This window comes from Topomyia yanbarensis, chromosome 2 (genome assembly GCF_030247195.1).
Source record: "Topomyia yanbarensis strain Yona2022 chromosome 2, ASM3024719v1, whole genome shotgun sequence".
NCBI lineage: Eukaryota > Metazoa > Arthropoda > Insecta > Diptera > Culicidae > Topomyia > Topomyia yanbarensis.
The window spans coordinates 118,692,569-118,718,350 of NC_080671.1; the positions used below are offsets into that span (position 1 = coordinate 118,692,569).

The following is a 25,782-nucleotide window of genomic DNA, read 5'->3' on the forward strand; positions in this document are numbered from 1 at the left end:
TTCTGGCCAAACTGGAATGTTACGATATCAGGGGCATTACTCATTCTGTTATTTATAGTTACTTGACGAATAGAAAGCAAATTGTATCTGTGAATGGTGAACATAGTACCCCTGCTCTCATTGGAATCGGTGTCGCTCAAAGTAGTAGTATCGGACCTTTGTTATTTATGTTGTATATTAATAACCTAGGTAACTTGAGGTTTACCGGAACTCCTAGACTGTTTGCTAACGACAAAGCTCTGTTTTATTCCTAACAATGATGTCAATACTCGATTAATAGCGATGTAGATGTTATCGACCAGTACACCCAGGTTTTTTACGCGGTTTTTTTTGCGCGGTTTTTTTACGAGGTTTTTTTTACGCGGATTTTCCAATTAACGCGGTTTTTTTACACGAATTTTGCAATTAACGCGGTTTTTTTACACGGATTTTCCAATTAACGCGGTTTTTGCAAAAATATTCTAAGTCCTTTTGAATGCAAAAGACTTAGACTTTTTTCTGAAAAAAATTTCTAAGTCCTTTTAAATGCAAAGAATTTTGGCAGTTTTTATTTTGCACGGATTTCGCCATTAACACGGTTTTGGCAAAAATATTCTAAGATTCCTCAAGGCCCGCACCCCAACAATATGGGTATTTTCGGAATGGTCTTGAAGAGTAGGTGCTAGAAATTTATGTTTGACTCCATTTTGAAATCCAAGATGGCGACATCCTGTTTAGCGGAAATTCCCTACAACCCATACAATATGAGTATTGTTGGAATGGTCTTGAAGAGTAGGAACCAGAAATTTATGTTTGGCGCCATTTTGAAATCCAAGGTGGCGACTTCCGGTTTAGCGAAATTCGCTATAACCCAATCAAAATGTGTATTTTCGGAATGGTCTTGACGAGTAGTAGACAAAGATAGATGTTTGACGCCTTTTTGAATTCCAAGATGGCGACTTTCGGGTTAGCCACATTCACTATAACCCAGTCAATATGAGTGTTTTTGAAATGATCTTAACGAGTAGGTTCCAAAAATTGATTTTTGACGCCATTTTCGAATCCAAGATGGCGATTTCCGATTTCGCGAAATTCGCTATAACCCAATCAATATTGGTATTTTTGGAAGTTGAAGTTGTAGTACAAATAGTTTTAATTAAACAGTTGAATTTACTTAAATTTAAGCAATATGTTTAATTTGAATAAATTCAAACCCCCAACTCACACCACATACGTCTCTTTCTTCTCTCTATTCTATTATCACCGCACTTTCCTGGATGAACACATAAAAATATTTTGCATTTTGCTGGTTTATGATTAGATCTTATATTTGAGGGTGATTAAGACGATTGCCCAAATTTTTCATACGAGAATTTCGGTAAACCGGAAGTCGCCATCTAGAATTTTAAAATGACGGCAAACTTCGACGTTTGTCTGCTACTCGTCAAAACCATTCCGAAAATACCCATATTGATTGGGTTACAGCGAATTTCGCTAAACCGGAAGTCGCCATCTTGGATTGCAAAATGGCGTCAAAAATCAATTTCTGGCACCTACTCTGCAAGACCATTCCGAAAATACCCATATTGATTGGGTTATAGCGAATTTCGCTAAACCGGAAGCCGCCATCTTTGATTTCAAAGTTACGTCAAAAATCAATTTCTGGCACCTACTCTTCAAGACCGTTCCAAAAATATCCATGTTGATTGGGTTATAGCGAATTTCGCTAAACCGGAAGTCGCCATCTTTGATTTCAAAATGACGTCAAAAATCAATTTGTGGCACCTACTCTTCAAGACCATTCCGAAAATACCCATATTGATTGGGTTATAGCGAATTTCGCTAAAACCGGAAATTGCCATCTTTAATTTCAAAATGGCTTCAAAAATCAATTTCTGGAACCCACTCTTCAAGACCATTCCGAAAATACCCATATTGTTGGGGGCGGGCCATAAGGAATCTTCCAGACCCGTCTATTCCATCTTTCCGAAAATCTTCTAAGTCTTTTGCATTCAAAAGGACTTAGAATATTTTTTGCAAAAACCGTGTTCATTGCGAAATCCTCGCAAAAAAAACTTCCAAAAATATTCTAAGTCTTTTGCTGAGAGTTTTTTTTTTGCGCGGATTTTCGAATTAACGCGGTTCTTTTACGCGGATTTTCCAATTAACGCGGTTTTTTACGCGGATTTTCCAATTAACGCGGTTTTTTTACGCGGTACGCATCCCCCGCGTAAAAAAAACCTGGGTGTATTTTAAAGCAAATTTATTATCAATAAACCTTTATAAAAAAAAGTACATGATCTTCCGATTCAATATTCGTAGAAGTGAAAATATTACAAAGAGCCGTTATTTCTATTCCTACAACGAGGATGCAACATGGGCGATTTGTACGCTTGGAATCAGGATTAGTTCGATTGATTTCAAGGATGGCAATATTCGGCGAGGTGGAATTGTTATTGGAAGAGAATATGAGGCTTTTCCAAAGATGGATGTCAATTCTGTCCAGTTTCGTCACATCACGAAAGTTGTACATCACATCATTTTTGGTAGATACAACATTCAACAGTCAAGCCGCCATACTTTATCATTCGTCCATGACAAAGGCACTCTCCATCCTCAAACAACGCCATGCAACTATGAAGGTCAGATTATCACATGTTAACTCTGACAGTAGCCTTCACATTATGCAAATGCCACGCCGTACCTTTAATTCTAGCCTTCAAATGTACATTACAATGTTTCTTTTTTGAGATTGAAACACGAATAATTTCTGATATGATACTATATCATTTTCATTGCTAACAACTCCTTAGAATGTCCGGAATTTTTTTAGGAATCTTGACGGAGTCACTTATCAAAAACTTTTTTTAGGAATCTTGACGGAGTCACTTATCAAAAACTTTTCTGTTTCTACTCAGATCATCTTACGTGTATTGGATATAACCAGGTGGGGACATCTATAAAATCGTTTTTTATTCTCAAAGATTGATGATGTTTCCCATAAAAACATATTTGGCTCAAGTTTTAAGGGTCTTAAAATGACATGGACAACATCCTACTATACATATATTTACACCTTTTTTATAATAGGGGACCATTAATCTCATTGTGCCCAGGATAACCAGGAAAGTTATTTACCTAATTGAACGAAGCAAAGCTTTTATGCAGAACTTATTTCGCTTCTAAATGAATTAACTAAATTTGCATGTTAAAATGAAAATATTCCCGGAAAAGCACATGTTTTTAAAAACTTGATTGACAGTTCTAGTTATACTTTGATCATATATGAAATATGTCTTTGTAAATTAGAATACGTTTTACTTTTATTTATTTTAACTCTTTAATGCCCAACTTTAGTCTAGTGCATGTAAGATTTCAAAACTATTTTTCCTTGACAACGGTGGGGTTAAGAAACACGAAAAACCTTTTTTAATAAAGATAAGTGCTTCCCTCGCAGTGCTGGAAACTGCTCAATTTTTACCTTCCAATTCTCAATACAATTCTCCTGGAATATTTACAAAAGTTCACTTGCGTGGAAAACGTAGCCAAAGACAGTCTAATTTGATAAATTTTATCAATTTTCAACAATATTGCGAAATAACGAAGATGTATGAAAAATTCATTTTCCGTCGTCAACGTAAACTATCCCTGGTAGCACTGCTCCATCGGAATCCAATCAGACTAATTGCAAAAACTTCAGTCCTAGAACTGATTTTTGTAACTGTTTATACTCAAGTCGCATTAATTAGCCTTACTTGTTTTTGCGAGCATATCTTGCCTCAATCAAAAGATATAGCTGTTTAAAAGCGGTGTTGTCCACAAACAACATGGGCATGAAGGGGTTAACTAGATTTAGGAGTTGCACTTTACCCGCCAAATATATTTAAAATTTTCTAGCTTAGTGAAAGCTTCCCTTCCAAAAATGCTAAGATAAGCTTCTTATTTTCTCCTAAAATGGGTTACCACCTTAAAAACAATTAACTATAAATATTCTGAATAAATCTATTCCTTTGCGATGCCATTAGCTCTTCTGCAAAAATTGGAATTTACTGGGCTATTCATTATACCGCTACATTGCATTCAATTTGCATAATGAAGCCAATCTGTAGCCCAAGCGGTGTGTAAGTGTGTGTGTGTCTGTGTGAATAGATAAAACGTCGCAATGGCAAGCGCGCAATAAAGCTAAAGTCAGTCCATTCACATCGTACTATCTCATCCCAAGTGTCAACTGTCGCCCTGTCAGCTCGCTTGAGAACCAAGACGAAAAGTAATAAATTTTATAATTATTATCCATCCCTCGAGCATTGGCCATCCCACCTAGGTTTGCACTGTTCCGTTTGCTCAGAAAACGTTGCAATTCTTGCGACAGAACGCCAGCAACTAGCAGCGGAACAGATTGCACTGTGCATACCCCGACGGCCCTTTCCGTCGATCATCCCTGCTGCGCCCAGTTACGTTTCTGGTTCCGGTTCCGGAGTTGAAGCAACCATCCTACACGAACCCCAGCGACGACGCCGACGGATGGAAAATAGATCAAGTGAGCTCAACAACAGAGCCGCCATCTGACGACGGCTGCGTTGACGACGCCGCACCGCATTGTGATAATGAAGAAAATTACAAAAATAGTTTTAATTTGCATACCCGTCTCAGTTTCTCTGTTGTTCGCGAGTTGAGCAACGTCAATCGCGCCAGTCAGTGCTCGCGGTTTCTCTCGCAGTCATAATAGGGCCCACCCGTCGGGAAACGCGTCGCGGGGTAAGCCCATGTACGTCTGTTGCAAAATCCCTCAGGACCACCACGGCGTGCCATTCCGCGGCGGAAACTGACTGGCGGTGGCTTGGGCCGCCTCAGTTTAATTAAGCATTTTACTCTAATTGGGTAATATTTTATGATGGATGGAAAACTTTTCAGCAGACGCTTCGGCCAGAGTGCGTCACGGCCTATGGGATGGGAAACGGCTTGAAACTTTAGCAAGTGAAACAGATATTGTTCAATTTTGGTTGTGTAACTGTTTTCGGTATGTTTTTTTGTTCGTACCGTTTTTTTGTTCTCACCGTTCTGTTTTAGCTGTAAGGCATCCGACGCTTATATGAGACTAATTAATGTGGTAACATTTTGAGATCACAGAAAAGTATACAAATATAATTTTCTTATATTTCATTATAATGTTGTGTACCATCATAGGAATATTAAGAGCAGTACAAGTCCCAAAGCGTAAGCTACATACGGGTTCTTCTAGATACCTACTATTTGTATCTGTACGAAAAATGTTAAGCCTACAAGGCTTAACATTGTGCCGGTTCACGTCCATTAGGAGGTTGGTAACAGTCTACACGGAAAAAAACCGTTCATAAATTCGTGAACAAAAGGTCACGATTTCGTGAACTGAACGATTGACGAAAACCGTGACCAAGTTCCTGAAATTATGAATAATAAACCTCGTATTCGTATTGAAACTATTTGTGTTTTCTAAAATAATATATACAGGGCGTTACATTAGAATTGTTGGTTGGGTTACTGTTGTTGTTCCCTGGACATGTCTAGTTTTTGTTGTGATTCTTGTTCATGATTTAGGAATACACAGTCGACAGTCAAACGTTGTTCGTGATTTCAAGAGCTTATTCGCGATTCTTGTGCATACTCATGACGTTAGTGGGATTAAAGTTCATGATTTCAAGATCTTAGTCGCGATGTTCGTAATTTCCATTCACGTTATCGTGATATTTTAGTCATGAGTAGAGTGCTTCATGTTCACGATTTCAGGATCTTTGTCACGATTTTAAATATTTTCTTCACGAGTTGTGTGATTGAAGTTCATGATTTCAGGATCTTAGTCGCGATTTTTGTAATTTCTGTTCATGTTATCGTGATATTTTAGTGATGAATAGATCAATTCATGTTCATGATTTCAGGATCTGGGTCACGATTTTAGATATTTTTGTCACTAGTTGTGTGATTTGTGTTCATGATTCAAGATCTTAGTCACGATTTTCGTAATTTCTGTTCTTGTTATCATGATATTTTATTTTAGAGTTTACTTTCAAAGAGTGGCGTAACTAATGTTCATGATATCAGCAGTTTTATCATGGTATTCGTAAATTCTCTTAGCCTTATCGTGAACTATTACTTTTTGGTTACTAATGGTTTTTTACTCGAAATAACGTGACAATATGCACTGGATCATTAAAATAAGACTCATTCGCGATATCTGGTTCTGTAAACTATATCGCGCATGCTATTTTGGGTTCTCAGTGCAGTTTTCGTTTTCTGTCCGGACATCACAATGAACCTTATCAAATAAATAACGATGTTCGAGGTTCTTAAAGCTTTTTTATATCTACTGCTCGTACCTATTACTAGTCGCTAGCAGCTGGGTATTTCATAAAAAAGTGCATGGAACAAAAATGATTCCACGAATAATACTCCAACTTTTGTGATAGAGTTGACGTAAAAAATTCATTACCATGTTGCATGAAATTGTAAATAATTCGGAATATCTTCTAAATATCACAAGCACGCCAATAGATACTAGATAGATCGTAAATCATGTACTAGGAACCATGAACCAGTTCACGAATACATGAATAATATTTTATGATTTCGTGAACTTTTTCACGAAAACGAACGATAAGTTGTGACTATTAAACTTGGTATCATGAATCAGTTCACAATTATATATGAATAATATTTCATGATTTCGTGAACTATTTTACGAGCACGGATATTGGATCGTAACTAATATATTAGGAATCATGAACAAGTTCACAAATACATGAATAATATTTCATGATTTCATATTCATACATACATATTCATGTATGTTAGGAATCATGAACCAGTTCACGAATACATGCATATTTTGATTTCGTGAACTACTTCACGAAAACGAATGGTAAGTTGTGACTATTACATTAGGTATCATGAACCGGTTCACGAATGTAAGAATAATATTTCATGATTTCATGAACTATTTTACGAGCATGGATATTGGATCGTAACTAATATATTAGGAATCATGAACCAGTTCACGAATGCATGAATAATATTTGATGATTTTGTGAACCATTTCACGAGCACGGATATTGAATCGTGACTAATATATTAAGGATCATGAATTAGTTCTCGAGGATTGAATGGATTCATGAATAAAATTCCGAATTTCGTGAAATAATTCACGAAAAAATAGCCAGAATATTTTGATTTTGTGAACTATTGTTCCTATAACTATGAAAAAAAATCATGAGTCAACCTTTGGTTTTATGAATAATGTTCATAAAGTCGTGAACTAGTTCTTGGCGAAAACCGTGACTGAAGTTCACAAAACAAAATCAAATAATTCCACTAATGAAAGCGTTATGCGGACGTTACTGAAGGGAAATTGAACATAATTGTAAAAGCCATGATTTTTGGTCATAGTTCTGTTTTCGTAACGTAAAAACGTGATTGTTCCAGAATTCATGGCACTTTATTCACGATTTTGGGAACAATTTTTTTTTCGTCTGTAATCATTCGTACGGTAACTCTCGAAGCTGTTCCAGTCTGTGCAGTGTATAACGATAAAGAATAGCGCTAATCCGCGTTCAAGGTTATCTTGTGCATTTTCCGCCTCTTCGAGGTTTTGGACTTTTTTCTTCTTGTGTGTGTGTGTGTGTGTTAACCGTTAGTCGACTAGCAGTAGCAGTAGCAGTGTTTAAGGGAGAAGAATGATCGCATGGTCTTTCTAGGCGAGGATTTGTGAAGAATTTTTTGCCGGTGTCGGCGGTAAAACATGATGATGAGTTATGTTCTACCATAGATCATGCGGTAGACTTGGGTGCAACGCCCAACTCCTACTCTGCAGAAGGCAAAGAATTCTTCACATTTCCTTTCGATCATGCCCATATGAGCCTGCCTAGTTCTAGTTTTCCGTTCTAAGTTTATAACTGATTCGCTCTAGAATACCTATCCGTCTTTCAAATTCATTGCTTTCGTTTCTCTTAGTCTCAAATTTGCCGAAAATAGCCAACAAAATCGATACAGTTCCCTAGTTCGGTAATCTTTGGAGTATTATTCGGCGGTGTGATACTCGCCCTATATAAACGGCTACAATCAAATTGAAACTACACAACGAAAATTTGTACGGTTCATTCTGAGACGGCTTCCTTAGTAGGATTTTTTCCTGCTTCCCGAGTACGAGAGCTGTTATCAATTATTTCTGTTTGGCAGCCTTCGTCAATGTAGAGATACTGCAAGATCCCTAATTTTAGCCGATCTGTTATCAGTACGTATTGATTCACTAGTCTTAAGCGAACGAGTTAACTTCCAAGCTTGAACAGTAACCTTCTCCTGAGAGTACCGCTTAAGCGATCCAATCACACAGTGAACACTGTCAACACGCGATTACAACACGTCGTTTCAATTGTGTGGCGCATCTATATGACTTTCATTTGTCCCGAGGCGTGGTAAGAACAAAGTCCCGTTTTTTTAATATTTATATTAAAATATTGTTATTGGGGCCGTTTGAAGCATGTTAGTGATTTTCTTGTTTTTGTAAATAAATAAATTAATAACATGGTACATTGACTCCTTGGGTTAAAACGGAGACAGTCGAAGAAGAGGACTTCCCCACGTTGTGATAAACCGCGTGTAAAGAATCGTAAGGTACCTAATTATGAATTATATACTTCGACACTCTATCAAACAAGAAATCAATCAATAATTCAGTCAAACATACCTTTCGTTTTTTACTTTTTAACGACATTCAATTAGCTAGAGATTACTGGGTAGGGAAAGTCATGAAAATTTAGAGCCATAGTAATCAAGTGAGAGCAAGGATGTGAAGTATACAGATCGAAAAACTAGAAGTGGCAGGATCATAATAAACAGACTTAATATCCTACAGACTAGTCTTTTGTCTTCTGTTGGCGAGGGTCAGCATAACTACGAATCACTCATGTCTTGCGTGAAACCACTAGTGGCTGCCGCCTCCAGCCACCCTGTTATGTCATCCACAAAACCCAAGAAGAAAAAGACTGCATCTAGTACCTCCAATTCAACAATCAGCAAGAAAGTAACCGAAATTGAGGATGGACAGTGATTACGACATGGAAGTGAGTGATGATGTGCAAGATGGCAAATTGATTACTCCTTAACTTAAAAAGGAGGTACCAGATTTGCGGTCAAAATATTTGGCAACGCTGTTAGCAAATAGTGAGAATATAAGGTGTCCTGGATGATCGCCCTACGAAGCAACACATTAGCTTATCTAAATCGTGCTACACTGATCTGAAAAAAGCCTTCTAATTAGAAGGGCCGCAAACTTGCATGTAGTAACTATCGACGCACAAAGATCCTCCATGCCGCTTATAGCAAATAGTGAGAATATAAGGTGTCCTGGATGATCGCCCTACGAAGCAACACATTAGCTTATCTAAATCGTGCTACACTGATCTGAAAAAAGCCTTCTAATTAGAAGGGCCGCAAACTTGCATGTAGTAACTATCGACGCACAAAGATCCTCCATGCCGCTTATACGGTTCTTACCCATTTTCTGTTTAGCAGTTTGTACCCATTGGTTGAATACTTTATAGGCGAATGCCAAAGTGGGTTACGAGAAGAATGATCAACGACGAATCAGATTTTAACCCTGCGACAAATCCAGGATGAAATTTCATCTGTTTAGAGATTCTAAGGTGCGGTACGATTCTGCGAAATGAAACGAACTACAGTCAGCAATCCTTTAACCTGGCTTTCCGTCAAAACTGATCCTGCGGATTCGCTGGACGCTGAATGGGTTAAAATCAAGCGTAAAAATAGACGGAGATGCATCCGACACTCGTTTGAAGCGATAAATTCATTATGGTTCAAGCGAGAAAGCTTTGAAAAACGGCCATCTTTGAAAACTGAAAAAGCATTTTTTTCTGCTATCCATTACACAATCTTTATAAAAATCACAGCTGGAGTACTACTAATTGGTTTTTCATGAAGATGTTTCCACTGTGAATGTGAAAAACTGCTCTTTAAGATTTCGAATATGAAATACCACTCATCACCTGTTTGGGGGATTTCAAGGCGGCGTACGATTCTGTGAAACGAGTCGAACTGCAGCAAATAATACTTGAATATGGCTTTCCGACAAAACTGATCCAGCGGATTCGTATGAATGAAGCTGGATGCGTCAAAATCAAGCGTCAAAATATCCAACTTGTTTGTGTCGTTAGGTTCATTGAGGTTCAAGTGAGAAAGCTTTAAATAGTGGTCATCTTTGAAAACTGAAGAAGCAGTTTTTTCGCTACCCTTACACAATTTCCAAAAAATCATGGTTGGAATACTCTTGATTGGTTTTGGTGAAAAAGTTGCCAACAGTGTGAATAAAACTGCTTCTTCCAAACACCCGTGCAAAAATGTCTTCCCCTAATAATGGTTTGCCTCAAGAGATGGATGTCGAAACAAAATCGGTTCCCCGGTTCATGGTATATCCAGGCTCGGCCACAGGATCCTTCGTGATCTTTTTCTCGGCCAAAGACCTATTACAGATTTCTCGAGTTCTTACGGAACGATATTCTGCCGTGACAGAAATATCCAAAATTCGCCCTGATGAGCTGGGTGGTGGTACCCTCTCATTCTGCTACTATCGGCAGAAGGCTGATAGCACCCTATCGTTGCCGGACTATGGACCAAATGTCATCAATAGACTTAGACTCGCGTGGAGGCATGAGATAGGAGACTTGTGAGAACTACAGAGATTAAAAAAAAAACAAAGAAACGACATGCTCCATCCTGAATCCGAACTCAGCTAAAAGCTTCTACAGCTGAATTGAAACTCCAAGCGGAACATGGCCTCTCCTTACCATTCCAATCACTTTAGTGAAGACTATGTTATCTCACAATCTTCAAAAACAGTGTGATTGAACCAGCTAGATCATTCTCACTAATGAATGAATTTGTTGAATCTTAATTTATAAATTGTGAATAAGATATATTTTGTCGAGTAGTCGTGTCAGCCTCTCCCCCGCCCCCCTCTCACCCTTTGCCAGCCGGCTGAAGCTGCATATACAATTTCTTTCATAGCAAAGGTAAAAAAAACTACAGTACGGTCCAATCAATGCTATTTCTCACAGCACTACGATACCACAAAAGAGTCTATATCAGCTGCACTTCATCAATTGTCTGATAATCAACCAAGGAATGCTTCCTCGTATACCATTTTTCAGTTGGCTACAGTCAAGCTAGAGCAGTACTATCAAAGCATAAGTCGGTGTTAGGGTTTGTTTTACTGGGAAACAAAAATAAAATACAAATAGTTGGAATCCCATAGAACAATTTAGCTTTATCGAATTCTTTAGGATCAAAGTTGCTGAAAACAAAACTCCGTACAAAGCATTTTATATGTACATACTACCGTATATACCCGTACTTCAACATCAGTTGCAGCAATTCCACTTCATTTATCCGGAGAGTCAATTCAAGGGAACAATCATCGGAAAACCACCCAGCACATCCTTAGCCTGCCATATTGTGTGAGCTTTTGATTGTGCAATTTCTGGTTCTAGAGTTTTTCAGTCTTCAACCATTCCTCGACCCTTTTGCTGTCTGCTAGGATCCAGCGCTGCCTTGGCTGACGCCGATGATCCGGACTTTAGTGCGTTTATCCTTTCATTCCTGTCGGTTCAATTGTGTGCATAGAGGCATGGCCATAGGGGTAAATGATATCATGTAGGGAATCATGTTTAACAACTGACGGCGAATGTGTCGAATGGATCTAATGATATACTAACAAAATCACAGTCATTTGACTTTTCGAATCACATTTAATTGATGGTCCATTTTTTCATAAGGGTGACTTGTGGTAGAAACAAAAAACCTTGCATATATGAGTAGAAAACAAAGAAAATACGCCAAGCTAATATAAATATATCGTCAATAATAACAGAAGAAACGATTCAAATATCGTTAGCGATTCCCGTAGAACAAATCAAGCAAAATGCGAAAATAGCAATGAAAAAATTCCTACATTTGCAATAAAATGTTATCACTACCTAACTGATATAATGCTTCCAAGATTGGTGTTATTTATTGTAAACAAATTGGATAGACCGAGAGTGGTTTTTTTAAAGTTTCATTTTTGACATAGGGGAAAACCAGTTATGTTGTAATTGTTTAACAATTTTGAGGAATTCGGCTTAACATTTAGCGTATTGAACCTACTGACATCTCCGATCATTTCAAGTATGATGCGTTTATTAGTTAATCTCCCAGAGCTCGCTTTATGCCGTTTACTGTCACGAATCGAATCGGTGCACCCAACCGCATTGAACTCGACCTCGGATTCACAAGCGACTTTCAACTGATGGTTCTTCAAATTACAGCAGCCCCACCCGGAGGGCATGTAACTGACACAGCGAATCATCCGTTCAGTAATTTTATCCGCTGTTTTTTTTAACTAAACAAAAGCTTCTTTCATGTTGCTGCCATTTTTTCCGATGAATGCTTGCAGCATAGATACGATGCATTGGATATAGCAAACCATTACATGACTATCTATATCCCGCTGACAAGGATTCAAACATCGAAAAGAGTGGAACATACCGAGGACTTATGCATCGTTCCCCTGCTGGAAGGACACAGGGCAGTTGGTTCGATGTGGTTCACGTCCACACACACACGCAAGCCACAAACGAGTGATGGTCCCACTCATTGATTTTGTGCTTCACCAGGATGAAAGGGAGAGGTTGAGATGTGCCTTTTCGCTTGATCTTCCGTTTCTATGATCCACCACGCATCGGTTTGCCCGGGATATGGCGTCTGTTCCCAACGGGATGATGTGCCCGGCAGGATTCTAACCTATTGAAGTTGAAGCATAAAGAGATGTTTGTTGTGCTGCTCACAATGGAGATGTCGTTTTTTAATATTTTCTAATCAATTGAAATTTAATAGATTCTATGAAGCGATTTGTACGTTACATTGGCAAATGATGGATTATAGAAGTTCTAGGTACAAAGTTGTTTCGATAGCATTTTTAGTAAGTAAATTCGAGAAACGAGGTCCTTCTACGATCCAATTTTGAAAAATATTAAAAAAATAATATATTTAGCTAAGTTGAAAGGTTTGAATTCAAATGTTCTAGGTCATATAAGCCCCCCCTAAATATGAGAAATGTACATTACAGGGCCGCTCACGGTCCGTGGGCACTATTGATCGCTTGTAATTCAACGGATGGGAACAGATTAAGAGTTACATTCGATAATTCTGATTAAGCGTCCCACCACAAAGATTAAGTCAGCGTATCATATTTTACTTCAAGGGTTTGTAATTGGGACATTTTGTAATGGCTGTTGATTAGAACAATTGAATTAGGGTAACTTGGAGAGAGATGCAGCAATTTTTAAAAATCTATCCTGTATTCAATATTTACTGAAATCATTTTTATCAATTGCGACAAGTTTCTTAAATATTGTGAAATGGTTTTTGTAATGAAAAATAAAAATTCATCAAATTTCCATGAACATTTTACAAAAAAAGGTCATTGCGGGAGAGATTCCGTATGTGCGGGTGAGACGTCGCACCGTGGTCACAAACTGAAAAATAATGAACAAAAATATTTTAGCTCTCGTTGGTATTTTTGTGATTAAGTGTCTTTTCAGCTGAGTTTCATGAAGTTTGATTACACCTATAAATCGGCTAGCACCTTCACTTTTCTTAAGGGGGTACTACCATTTCTAGAAACAATTTTTATTCAACATGTTAAAAATATTTTTCTTACGCAACCTTGTGTTACGGTTAATTAAGGGTACTATTTATCTATATGTTTGTACAAGCGATATATATCCATGTGTTGCTTTAAGTAATTTAAAATGTAAAACAAAACAAAATTGGCACCTTTAAGCTACTGCAACCTGCCTTATCAAAAAAACGAATTGAATAAAAAAAAATTATGTGTTGGTAGGGGTTCCTTAAAAGCAGTTTTTGGCTGTTTCTTCCGACAATAAATTTATACATCTTAGATTTGTTAAAAAAAAAATCATTTTGAATAAACATGAATTCGTTCAAATTTTCGTTTTTTTTTCCAATATTGACATCACTACAAATCAATGCGTTTATGAAAATTAGTGCCTGCATCTATAAATCTACAAATAAATAAATCAAAATAACTAATACTTAGACACATATCGCCCGTTTAAATATATAGATAAATAGACTCATAATCCTAAATGTCGCTGTGTTTCGTCCGTTAGTTTGTGGATATACCTTATGAAGAACCTTTACCTGACGCAAATGATCCTTTAATGACATTCCGAGGTGAAAAAATACATTTTAGCTACATATCCTCCGCCATCGAGTGCGGCATCTCACCCGCAATTTTGAAGCGGCATCTATTCCAATTGTACGGGAGAGATGCCGCACGACGACATTTTCCTCTGAAATTATGGATGACCATGCTGATGATCAGAATGTCTTCTAAAAGATCCCAGCTATTCAACCGCTACATGATTTAGTAAAAAACGAACGATTTAATAAAACGAAATTTCAATGCGGTGCTGAAAAATTTTCGGCACTCCGTAATGCAACTGGATGCACATAATCATTAAAAAAAATTTGTGAGTTAATAATAAGGATTATTTTACCTCTCCGATGTTGTAATTCTTCGAAAGACGAACTCACAATATCATATTAACGTATAAGAGTTACCCTATATACGAAAGTGCCGCATCTCACCCGACGCTGCATCCCTCCCGAAATTACCCTATATGCGAAGTTTCGTTTAGTAGCATCCGTATTGAATGCGCAGTTGGCAATATACACATAGAATTCACAATAGTAATTTGACCTCCTTAGTTACAATGCGTTGTTTGAGGATTAAAAGTTTCTTGGCCAAGAAGCAGGAATAACGGAGTTGGACAAATTTACCGTAAATTCACTATTCGAACTCCATTGTCCATGCCAGCAAAGAATTGTTTGCACTTCATGATGCGCAAACAAACATCGCACACAATGTTCGCTCTGGTTCTGTGCTCATATTAAACCCACACTTTGTGTACGAGCACAAACACGTTATTTCGTACCAACAAACGTGCACATGTTCGTCTGCACAACCGGACCCCCTGTACGTACACGGTGTGCGTAAACATAGGTTCGTGGCACCAGCTTTTTCTTTCTCACGCTCATAATCACTAGCGTTGACTCTTTTAACCTTGTGCGAATCGTTCTCGTGTACGTACACGGTTGTTTGAACTAGAGTTGGTACATCGTTCGCTTGCGGTCGATGTTCGAGGCGAACCCTTACATCGAAACGAAGCATGTTTAAGGTTGAATGCGAGGACGAAATTCTGTTCACAGGCACAAACTTGTCGATGTTCATGGGAAGTCTGTTTTTTTTCTTTTTTTTTTCAATTTATTTAATAAGGCACGTTTGCGTTAATTCAAGTGCCATTTTTTCTTTGTTTTACATTTTGAATTTCTTAAAACTAGGAGGTTACACATTTAATATAATTTTGTTTTTATATAATGAAACTAAAGAAATGGGAAGTCTGGTTGTTTTTTATAGTTTGGTTAATTTGGTGAGATTTCCTTCTATAAATTCATTTAACAAGAACATTTTTCCAAGCAAATAAAAGCAAATCCACTCGCACGTCGCAACAATTCGAAATTATCCCATCGCAAACTTAGCAACGACTCTGGCAGTAAAGGTTTCGAGAGTGCCCGATATTTACAGCCAGAGATAAATTTCATATCGTCGAAAAATACAAACAAAAAATTATTCGAAATTGTCTAGGATTTTTGGTCTGGCAAGCAATCTGCAGTTGCGGCAAACGAAGCCAGATTTATGTCACAACTGAGATTATGGTACGAGGCAGGAAACTTACTACAAGGGGTGACTTAAAAAACGTCGATTACCTCTTTTAGGTCTCTTTGGAATTTTGAGCTAATTTGACATCGTGCCGTTATGCAAAATCAATTCTAAGTCTATTAACGCCAAACTGCCCGGAACTTCAGTAAATCGACAGAATTACAAATAATTACAAAGCAGCAACTAAAAGAATCAGATGTTGCTGAGAATGAAATGAAAATATAACAAAAGTAGAAGTAAGCTGGAAGAGCATTTACAGATACTACTGTGTAAAAGTTTATGAATGCCATTCAAAACTAGTTTTGCTTTCTCCTATATATAAAGTATATGTATGTGTGTGTGTAATACATGTATGTATTATGTGTATGTGGCAAAAAATGTCATCTCTGTTTCTCAGAGGTGGCTGGACCGATTTGCACAAACTCAAATAAAAGGTACAGCCTTCCCATTGGTTGCTATTTAATTGATTTTTTTATTGATTGGACTTCCGGTTCCGGAGTTACGGGTTGAAGAATGTGGTCACCCAGCAAATGCCCATAAAAACTGGTACCGCCATGGTATCAAAATGATGCAAACTTATTAAAATTGGTAACAAATTACTTGGATTTGCCAGTCTAGATCAATAATGACTAACCAAAGTCGCTTTGACCACATTTACCATCTACGACGGTTGTTGATGCTCATTAGACCACTCCACATTTTTAATAGTTTGAAAATTTACATTGGTCACCCCAAATTCTTGTTCTAGGTGCAAATTCTCCTTACACTCTGGTTTAATAGGCCCTACATGCCCATAAATCATCAAAGGTTGTTCCTTGGACATATCTTAATATGTTTAAACTGGTGAACAAAGCTCAAATCGCAATAGAAAATTTGTTAACTAGATTTTTATAATGCATGTGATGTAATGCATTATGTTTCTTTTTTGATTAATATTTATTTGTTAATTGCTATTTTAGAATAAGAATAAGTAACTGAAAGACTTATTTACTTCCATTTGACAAAGTTAATCTGACTCACAGTTTTACATGTAAAACTTGTATGCAATCTTGTACGCATCCCTGCATGTCGCTTCAAACCTCGGACAATCGAAGACCAAATACTCCGGTGTCTCCTCGACGTTCTCGCACTCCGGGAACAGTGTTGATGTTGCGTACCAGAACCGATGAAGATACTTCCTGAAGCAGCCGTGGCTCGGTAAGAGCTGTTTCATGTGGAAGGTAATCTCTCCGTGCTTTCTATTGACCCACGTCGACAGGTTTGGATGAACCGGTAGGTCCCCTTTCCTTTCTCCTTACTGTCGCATTCCTGCTGCCACGTCACAATCAAATCGATTCTCATCATCTTCCTCACGTTTCTGACGTTTCATTGATTGTAGCACTTGATATTCTCCGCCAGGGTGATGCAGATGGGAATCATCTCGGCGATAACTCTAGATAATAGACCGACATTTCGCAGGTGTAATCAACGTGGTTGTAAAAGCTCAACCAGTCGTCGATTATCACTCCCAATTGCTTAAGTGCACGCTTCGATGCAATCCCATGCCCTTCGACGGTGAGCTGTATCCGCTGAACCGCTTTGCAGTTGCTGACCAACAACACATTCGTCTTGTGTTGATCTATTTCCAGCTTGACCCCGTTCATCCAGCTCTCGATCGCATATATTGTTTTCGTCACCGATACCTCCACTTCTTCAAGTGTCTCACTCATCATCGTTAGTGACACGTCGTCCACGAAACCCACGATTTTCACTTTCCCGAGTAGCCGCAGTGTTAAGATCCCATCTTACATCCCGTTCCTAAGAGTTGGACAGAGAATGGAGCCTTGAGCAACGCCCGCTGAGACTCGCATTGCCTTCTGCTCTTTGTTCATCTCGTATAGCAGTACTCTACTCTGGAAGTAGCTCTTCAGGATCTGGTTCATTCTTCTGTGCAGCGCTGCGGCATTGGCCTATACGAGGCTGGATGGCCCGGTCACTTCGCTGACGCTGACCGCTGGATGGCCCGATCACTTCGTCACTTCGCTGTGCAACATCAGATTCTGTCTCTTCCACATTTCGGGGAAATTGCCGTCATCTAAAGACTTCAACAGTAGCTTCCGGATATGCCAGGACCGCAGCTTTCGGCGCCATCCGGTCCAGCCGAACCGGGTGTTTTCTATGATTTTAGTCACGTCGACGCTTCTTTGAGCTCGTCGTTAGTCGCTTGCCACTAGGCTGTGTTAACTCCTTCTTTGTCGTACGGTGTCGGTGACCAGGTATTTGAATCGTGCTTCGGGAAAAGACCCTCAACGGTAACCTTTTAGTTTATCCATTTTTCAGCTGGTGTCGACGGGCCCTCATGTTCGTCATGACGACTCAGTACGCATCCTCTAGGGATAGGCGTCTACTTCTCAGCACAGCTACTTATGGCAAACTGGCTTGCTAAGCTTGATCTCCCGTTTTTTAAGCGTCCCTACCTTCTCGAAACGTCGTTTGCGCTTCTCTCTCACTCTCCGATCTTACTCTCTGAGCCTGCCTTCTGGCTCAAAGACAAACAGCGTGTAGCGTACTGAGCTACTCATTTAACCAGTAAGCTGCACGCCATCTACTGCATGGCTCCAGTTTTCGTGGCATTGTAACCCATCACAATCCTTCTTGGTAGATCAGGCTTTTGTTAACAACTTTCGTCTTCCACTTTAGCTTGCCGGTAGTCCTGCTCCGTGCAGCATCAGGGTTCCATTGGCTGATGCGGTAGCGAATCGCCTGGTGGTCGCTATGGAGATACTTCTCACACACTCTCCAGTCCATGTTCGCCGTCAGTCAAGGACTACAGAATGTGGCGGAATTTCTCTCGGTACCGATATCCGTTTCGTGGACCAATAAGCTCCCAGTTGTGTCACAATATATGGAGCCATTTAGCTCCGCGCTTCGCCACGATCTACTCGTTGTAGTCCTCGGCGGTTGACTTAGTCTCCTCGAGCCGACAGGTAGGTGTCGCGGTCTGCCGCCAACTTTCTCTACAAGGAAGTATTCTCAGAAGATAATTTTTGCAAATGAAACTTGGGAATTCCATTTAAAATATTAGGCATATTTTTGTGGAACATATTCAATTTTTTCAAATTTCTTCGAAATTTTTTCGGGTGGGGGGGGGATTGTCCCCACGCTACTACGCAACTGATGCTAGAAATGTTAAACTAGTACAGTCGTGATTCACTGATTCGACACCGTTTAACTGGATCGCATTTAAATTAGACCATTGCCCAACTATAAAGCAACTGAATGTCAAAATCTCATGTCAAATTAACAAACTGACAACAGTTTGAAATACGAACCGAAACATTAATACAACCTACCATCCCGTTTTACCAGTTTTCAACCCCCAGGAGGTCGCGCTAGCGCACGTAATGTATGCGGCTCTGAAAATCTAGCGAAATCGTTTTAGCGCACCTGGGGTTGCTCGTTCAGTGGGCCATTTGCGCGACTTCCGGAGGGTTAACATCTGTCAGTCGTTCTGAATCAAATTCATTTGCAATTTTGCATTGTCCAAAAATCCACCAATTCCGCAATAAAACCTATTAGCTTCATGTGCTCAAATATAGTATTTGCTTGATCTAGGTAATCATATCGAGTCCCAACGGGTTTGTAAGATTTCTGAAAGTCAATCGAGCTAAAGTTGTTATTCTTGCTTAGTAGAGAAATCAGTAGCTTTTTTTGTACACACTTTACTTGTTGTTCTCTCTTGTCTAATAATCGCAAACTTCGGGTGATGCGACAGAACTAGTAATAGGGGCAAGACGCCTGATCAAGAAAACAGAAGTTGAACGGTTTCACCGAATCTTCAAATCGCTTGCCGAATCAGAATGTTTAGAGCAATTTTCGGATATCGAACATTCCCCGCAACGGCAAACTTGGATTTCACGCTGTTATATTCCTTTTCATTTTTTTCCTTGAAATAAGGTTTGTCCTACATCACAGTGGAACAGGATTTGATTAGCAAATGCGTGCAAAGTTTCGTGAGACGAGTTTTTTGGATAATATTTTCCTACTCGCTCAAATTTAGCGTCTTTTACGCTTTGTAAACGGGTTGTCTAGGATACCTTACATTTTCCAGCACTATCAGGGATTGTCGCTTAGCATGTTGAATATTCATTTTTGTAACTAGAGAAAATTGTAATTTGTCGTCGATGTAATATAGCCTTTCTTGTAACAGATAACATATTTTAACGATTTTTAGTGTCTTAGTTTTGGAACTGTTTCTGAGAATTTTTCAAAATTACATAAAATTACGGTTTCTAGTGTCTATCTCAAGACATCAGAATTGATACATTTATCATCCAGCTCAATTGGTACAGCACCCTAGCATTTTTATTTCGCTCTCGTATCAGACTTCAACCTTGCTGTCAACAAGCACAGAGGTTACAACAAACACACAATTCTATTTCCATTGAATTTATATTCATTAACGTTTCTTTTATCTTCTCATTCCAAACAAAAAATGCTCCAAACGGGTTGGTTCCGATCCGAACCTTTGTCTGCCAACGCCTCACCTCAGGTTAACGACATGGGAATGCAGCAGTGTCGCTCGACGAAAGTGCAAATCCTCGGTGCCCCTCAGCTCCGAGTGGATCCACCGAGTGTGACACTTTTTCGAGGCGACTCACTACTCCTACGGTGCCTCTCGCAGGACTCCGATCAACAGTACGGCACGCTCGGATACAGCTGGACAAAAAATGGTGCCCTTTTCCAGTCAGCCCCCAAGTCCGAGATGTGGGAAGATCTCTATCCAGACGGGAGCATCCTGAAAGTGAAAAATCTCCAGGTGAAATTAAGATTAATGTCAATTGGCTCCGTACTGTGGAGTACGTGCATTTAATGGGCTCACTTTTGCCTTTATTCGGTTCTCCTTTTCCATCCCCAGAAATCCGTCGTCTACACCTGCATCGTTTCGAACTCTGTTGCACCGATTTCGAAAAGCGTTCACGTAACTGTCGTTGAGCCCGGATCAGTGACACTGTGTCCGAAAAATACGGATTACGGAGTGAACTGGCCGGCAAGTGCATCCGGTCCGGCAGCTCTGGCCGACTGTCCGAAGCGTGGCGAGGGACAGGCTAAAAGGATCTGCGAGCAGAGGGATTTCGGGCGGCCGGAATGGCTAACGCCGGATTTTTCCCAGTGCGTTCCGGACGCCGTCATCGAGATCGAGAATGAGGTAAGCCTTTCTTTTGTTTCCGAGCCGATGTGATGATTTGTGGTTTCAGGTTACATTTGATGAAACGAGATAATAGTATAGTATATTATTAACTTAATTTTGGTACATAATTATTATTATTGGCTGGATTAACAGAAATAAACTTTAGACGTGGAACGTAGGGAAAATTGGGGTCGAATCATGGCCGAAATTAGCTATCGCAGCAATTGGTATGGTTATACTACAGATTTCAAAAACGTTCTAATATTTAACCACAAGGAAAACGTCATCAAGATAGCGCTAAAACACGTTTTAAGTAATAGTGTGAACGTAGTATTAAACAGATTCCTCAACCATCGCATTGATGCTCCGTCGCAAATGTCAATGTACTTTTTACCAGTCATTCATTTTCCCCGGAAAAGCACGAATTTATTTTAATAATGCCCTCAGTTGCTCCCAATCAGTAACAAAACTCCATTCACAAGTCAACGGCGTTAATATTCATCACAACCCCGAATCCCACCTTCATTTAGAACCATCATTTCCATTTATCGAAGACAATTTTTTTTTTCAGGGTGACGGCACCCTCATTTCACGGTAGGAAGGCTTATTTTATCGTTATCGATTTGGGGAAAAAATCCTTCCCGTTTATGCAAAATAGCATCATTTCGGTCGTCCCGTGGCTTCATTCTTTAGCCGTTGTTGCCTTTTCGATTTCCATCGTGAACTCGGAGCTCTGTTTTTTTTTCTCATTGCTGCTAAGTTTGGGCCGTGCGAAGACAGAGCTTCGAAAGCTTTTAGCCTAAATGAATAAATAATGGGCTATGGACGATCTCTATTGGTACACATATATTTATCACATTTTTAGCTAGGGCAAGGTGGGCGTTTGAGTTCGACTAGTACAAATTGTACAATAGCGTTTATTAATCGAATCTGGTATTTGTTCAACTGAGTGGTGTTTGGCGAACGAGAAAATCAAGCTGGACTGGTTGGATTAACTGTAAAACAGAAGAGATAAGTCTGTTTAGGATCGAGTTATTTTATAAATGAATTCTCCATTGCCCTTGTATGCAAATGTAAACGCCACTTTGATCGAATTCCACTTTTTCGTGTTTAAACGTCCGCTACGAAAATTCCGCTCATAGCAAATCCACGTGAAATGTATACTTGTAAATAATGCTATTGAGGCATGTCTTATATCCTAACTCACAACTCGTGATATTTGTTCTGTCACAGTCAGTATGACTGTTTTTTTTTTTTTTTATTCATTTCGTTTATTTGATAGGCACAAATGCGTTAGCTTGGCGGTCCCAAATGCTTTTGTTTTTACTTTTTGGATATCTTAAAACTAGGAGGTTACAATGTTGAAATATTTTTTTTTACAAAGGAAAAGAAAGTTTACAGCTATCTTAAGACTAGAAATAAGATTCAATATACAAAAGAGGGCCAAAAGATTTTTTTATGAAAAAAATTTAAAACAAGGGATTCACTTTGATATACAAGAGGGGGAGTAATAGTATTTTACGAAATATTTTACGGTTATCTTAAAGCTAACAATATAGTTTAGTACACAAAAGGGGGAACAAATATTTATGAGAAATTTCACAGAAATCTTAAAACTAGGGATTCAATTCTATTTACAAGATGGAGGACAAGAGTTTCAATAAAGAGTAAAAATTATAGCTATCTTAAAACTAGGAATACAGAACACTAATTTGAATTTTTTAACTAAAACTTATGCTTGGTCAAGATATTCAAAGGGTGGCTTATTTCCGCATCAGTGTAGCAGCAGTTGTATCAAAGACAGGGGAGAGACAGGGAAAGAAGAGCAAAACTTGCAACTTTCGCTCGAACGGCGGGGGGGGGGGAGATCAGCGTATCAAATTTGCGCCTCAGTCTAGTAAGTCGCCGAGTACCGGATTGGCGGATGGTATTCTTCGGACCCGCGGGGAATCCTTCAAAAGTCATCGGACCTCGAGTCGCTCTCGCTTCAGTTTCCTTCTATGCAGGCGTAGTGGTAAGGGCGACGGCGGTTACATAGTGGCACTCTGGAGCTGATCGGTTCCACAAGGCAGGAGGAAACTCTAAAAACGAGAAATAAAAGAGAGGGGCTAAATTGGGATATTTATCGTTTTTATGAAGGTATAAATAAGGGACATATAGGGGAAATCACGAGTTGCCAGCATATCTCGGACTGGTACATTGGGTGGTCTACCTCGGGCCCGAAGGGATTCCTTTAACTGAGACCTGGCGTCACAATACCCGGCGCACACCCAGACAACGTGTTCGATGTCGTGATAGCCCTCGTCACAAGCGCACAGACTACTCTCCGCAAGCCCAATACGCCGCAAATGCGCATCCATGGTGTAGTGATTGGACATAAGTCGGGACATTACACGAATAAAATCCCGACCCACATCCATCCCCCCGAACCAAGGCTTCGTTGATACCTTTGGGATAATCGAATGTAGCCATCGTCCAAGTTCCCCATTGCTCCACGAGGTTTGCCAACTGTTGAGCGTCCTCTGACGACAAATACTAAAAAATTCATTGAAGCAGATTGGTCTTTCGTATATGTCACCATTTAATGCGCCCACCTTTGCTAATGAGTCGGCCTTTTCATTGCCCGGGATAGAACAATGAGAGGGGACCCAAACAAAGGTAATCTTATAAGATTTTTCAGATAACGTACACAAGGACTCCTGTATCTTCCCCAGAAAATACGGTAATTGCTTTTTAGGCTTCACCGCACGAAGAGCCTCGATAGAGCTGAGGCTGTCCGAAACGATGAAGTAGTGATCTGTGGGCAGAGTGTCGATGATCCCAAGGGTGTACTGAATTGCAGCTAACTCTGCGACGTAAACTGAAGCGGGATCATTGAGCTTGAATGAAGCGGTGATAGTATTGTTGAAGATACCGAAGCCAGTGGACCCATCGAGATTTGATCCGTCAGTGTAAAACATTTTGTCGCAGTCGACTTCTCGGAATTTATTATAAAATATATTGGGGATCACCTGCGGGCGTATATGGTCCGGGATTCCACGAATCTCTTCCTTCATGGATGTGTCGAAGAATACAGTAGAATCAGAAGTATCTAGCAAACGAACACGGTTGGGAGTATATGCAGAAGGATTAATGCTCTGTGCCATGTAGTCGAAGTACAAGGCCATAAATCGGGTTTGAGAATTAAGCTCGACGAGCCTCTCGAAGTTTTCAATTACCAACGGGTTCAGAATGTCGCATCGGATGAGCAATCGATATGAGAGTTCCCAAAATCGATTTTTTAGCGGAAGAACGCCCGCCAGCACTTCGAGACTCATCGTATGGGTCGAGTGCATGCAACCCAAGGCAATGCGCAAGCAACGATACTGGATTCTCTCTAGTTTGATGAAGTGTATGTTCGCAGCGGAGCGGAAACAGAAACACCCGTACTCCATCACCGACAATATCGTTGTTTGGTACAACCTGATCAGGTCTCCTGGGTGAGCACCCCACCATGTTCCAGTTATTGTTCGGAGAAAATTGATCCTTTGTTGGCATTTCTGTTTCAGATACCTAATGTGACATCCCCAGGTACCTTTAGAGTCGAACCAGACCCCGAGATATTTAAATGTGAAAACCTGGTTGATCGTTGCACCCATTATTAAAAGCTGGAGTTGCGCCGGCTCACGTTTCCTAGAAAAAACAACCAACTCAGTTTTCTCCGTGGAGAACTCAATACCCAGCTGAAGAGCCCAAGCAGACAAATTGTCCAAGGTATTTTGTAATGGTCCTTGCAAGTCGGCAGCTTTGGGCCCTGTAACAGAGACCACCCCGTCGTCTGCAAGTTGCCTTAGCGTGCATGAATTGGCAAGACAATCGTCAATGTCATTCACGTAGAAATTGTAGAGCAGGGGACTTAGACATGAGCCCTGGGGAAGACCCATGTAGCTAAATCGCGATGTTGTTAAATCGCCATGCGAAAAGTGCATGTGCTTTTCAGACAACAGGTTTAGCAAAAAGTTATTTAAAATTGGCGAAAGACCATGCTGGTGCAGCTTCTCTGACAGAGTGTTGATAGAAACTGAGTCAAAAGCCCCCTTAATATCCAAGAAGACTGATGCCATCTGCTCTTTGTTAGCATAGGCCATTTGGATTTCTGTAGAAAGCAACGCAAGGCAATCGTTCGTCCCTTTGCCTTTGCGGAAGCCAAATTGTGTATCTGACAGTAAGCCATTTGCTTCAACCCAATTGTCGAGGCGAAACATGATCATTTTCTCGAACAACTTCCGAATACAGGACAGCATTGCAATCGGCCGATACGAGTTGTGGTCGGAGGCTGGTTTTCCTGGTTTTTGGATGGCGATGACCTTCACTTGCCTCCATTCATAAGGGACAATGTTACCCTCAAGAAACTTGTTAAATAAATTCAACAGGCGCCTTTTTGCAGTGTCAGGCAGATTCTTCAGCAAGTTGAATTTGATTCTGTCTAACCCTGGGGCGTTATTGTTGCACGATAAGAGAGCAAGTGAGAACTCCACCATCGAAAACGGTGTTTCGTTCGCGGTATCGTGAGAAGACGCGGCGCGGTACGTTTTCTGTACCGGGACAGAGTCCGGACAGATCTTCTTGGCGAAAGCGAATATCCAACGGTTTGAATATTCCACGTTCTCGTTGGTACTATTATGATTACGCATACGTCGAGCCGTACCCCAAAGAGTGCTCATCGCTGTTTCTCTCGTTAACCCGTCGACGAACCGGCGCCAATAACTGCGTTTTTTGGCTTTCATTAGACTCTTCATTCGCCTTTCTAACGACGCGTACTGTTGAT

The 25,782-nt window shown here is 39.8% G+C and overlaps 1 protein-coding gene across 1 annotated transcript in view; it reads left to right on the top strand.

Annotated features, from left to right (window-relative positions):
• Positions 1–25,782, top strand: part of LOC131679305 (uncharacterized) — a 615,352-nt gene that overhangs the window by 368,951 nt on the left and 220,619 nt on the right. Inside the window, exons 10-11 of the mRNA XM_058960013.1 lie at positions 20,337–20,603; positions 20,703–20,993. Of these exons, the coding sequence (XP_058815996.1) occupies positions 20,337–20,603; positions 20,703–20,993 (558 nt within the window). The remainder of the gene's footprint in view (positions 1–20,336; positions 20,604–20,702; positions 20,994–25,782) is intronic.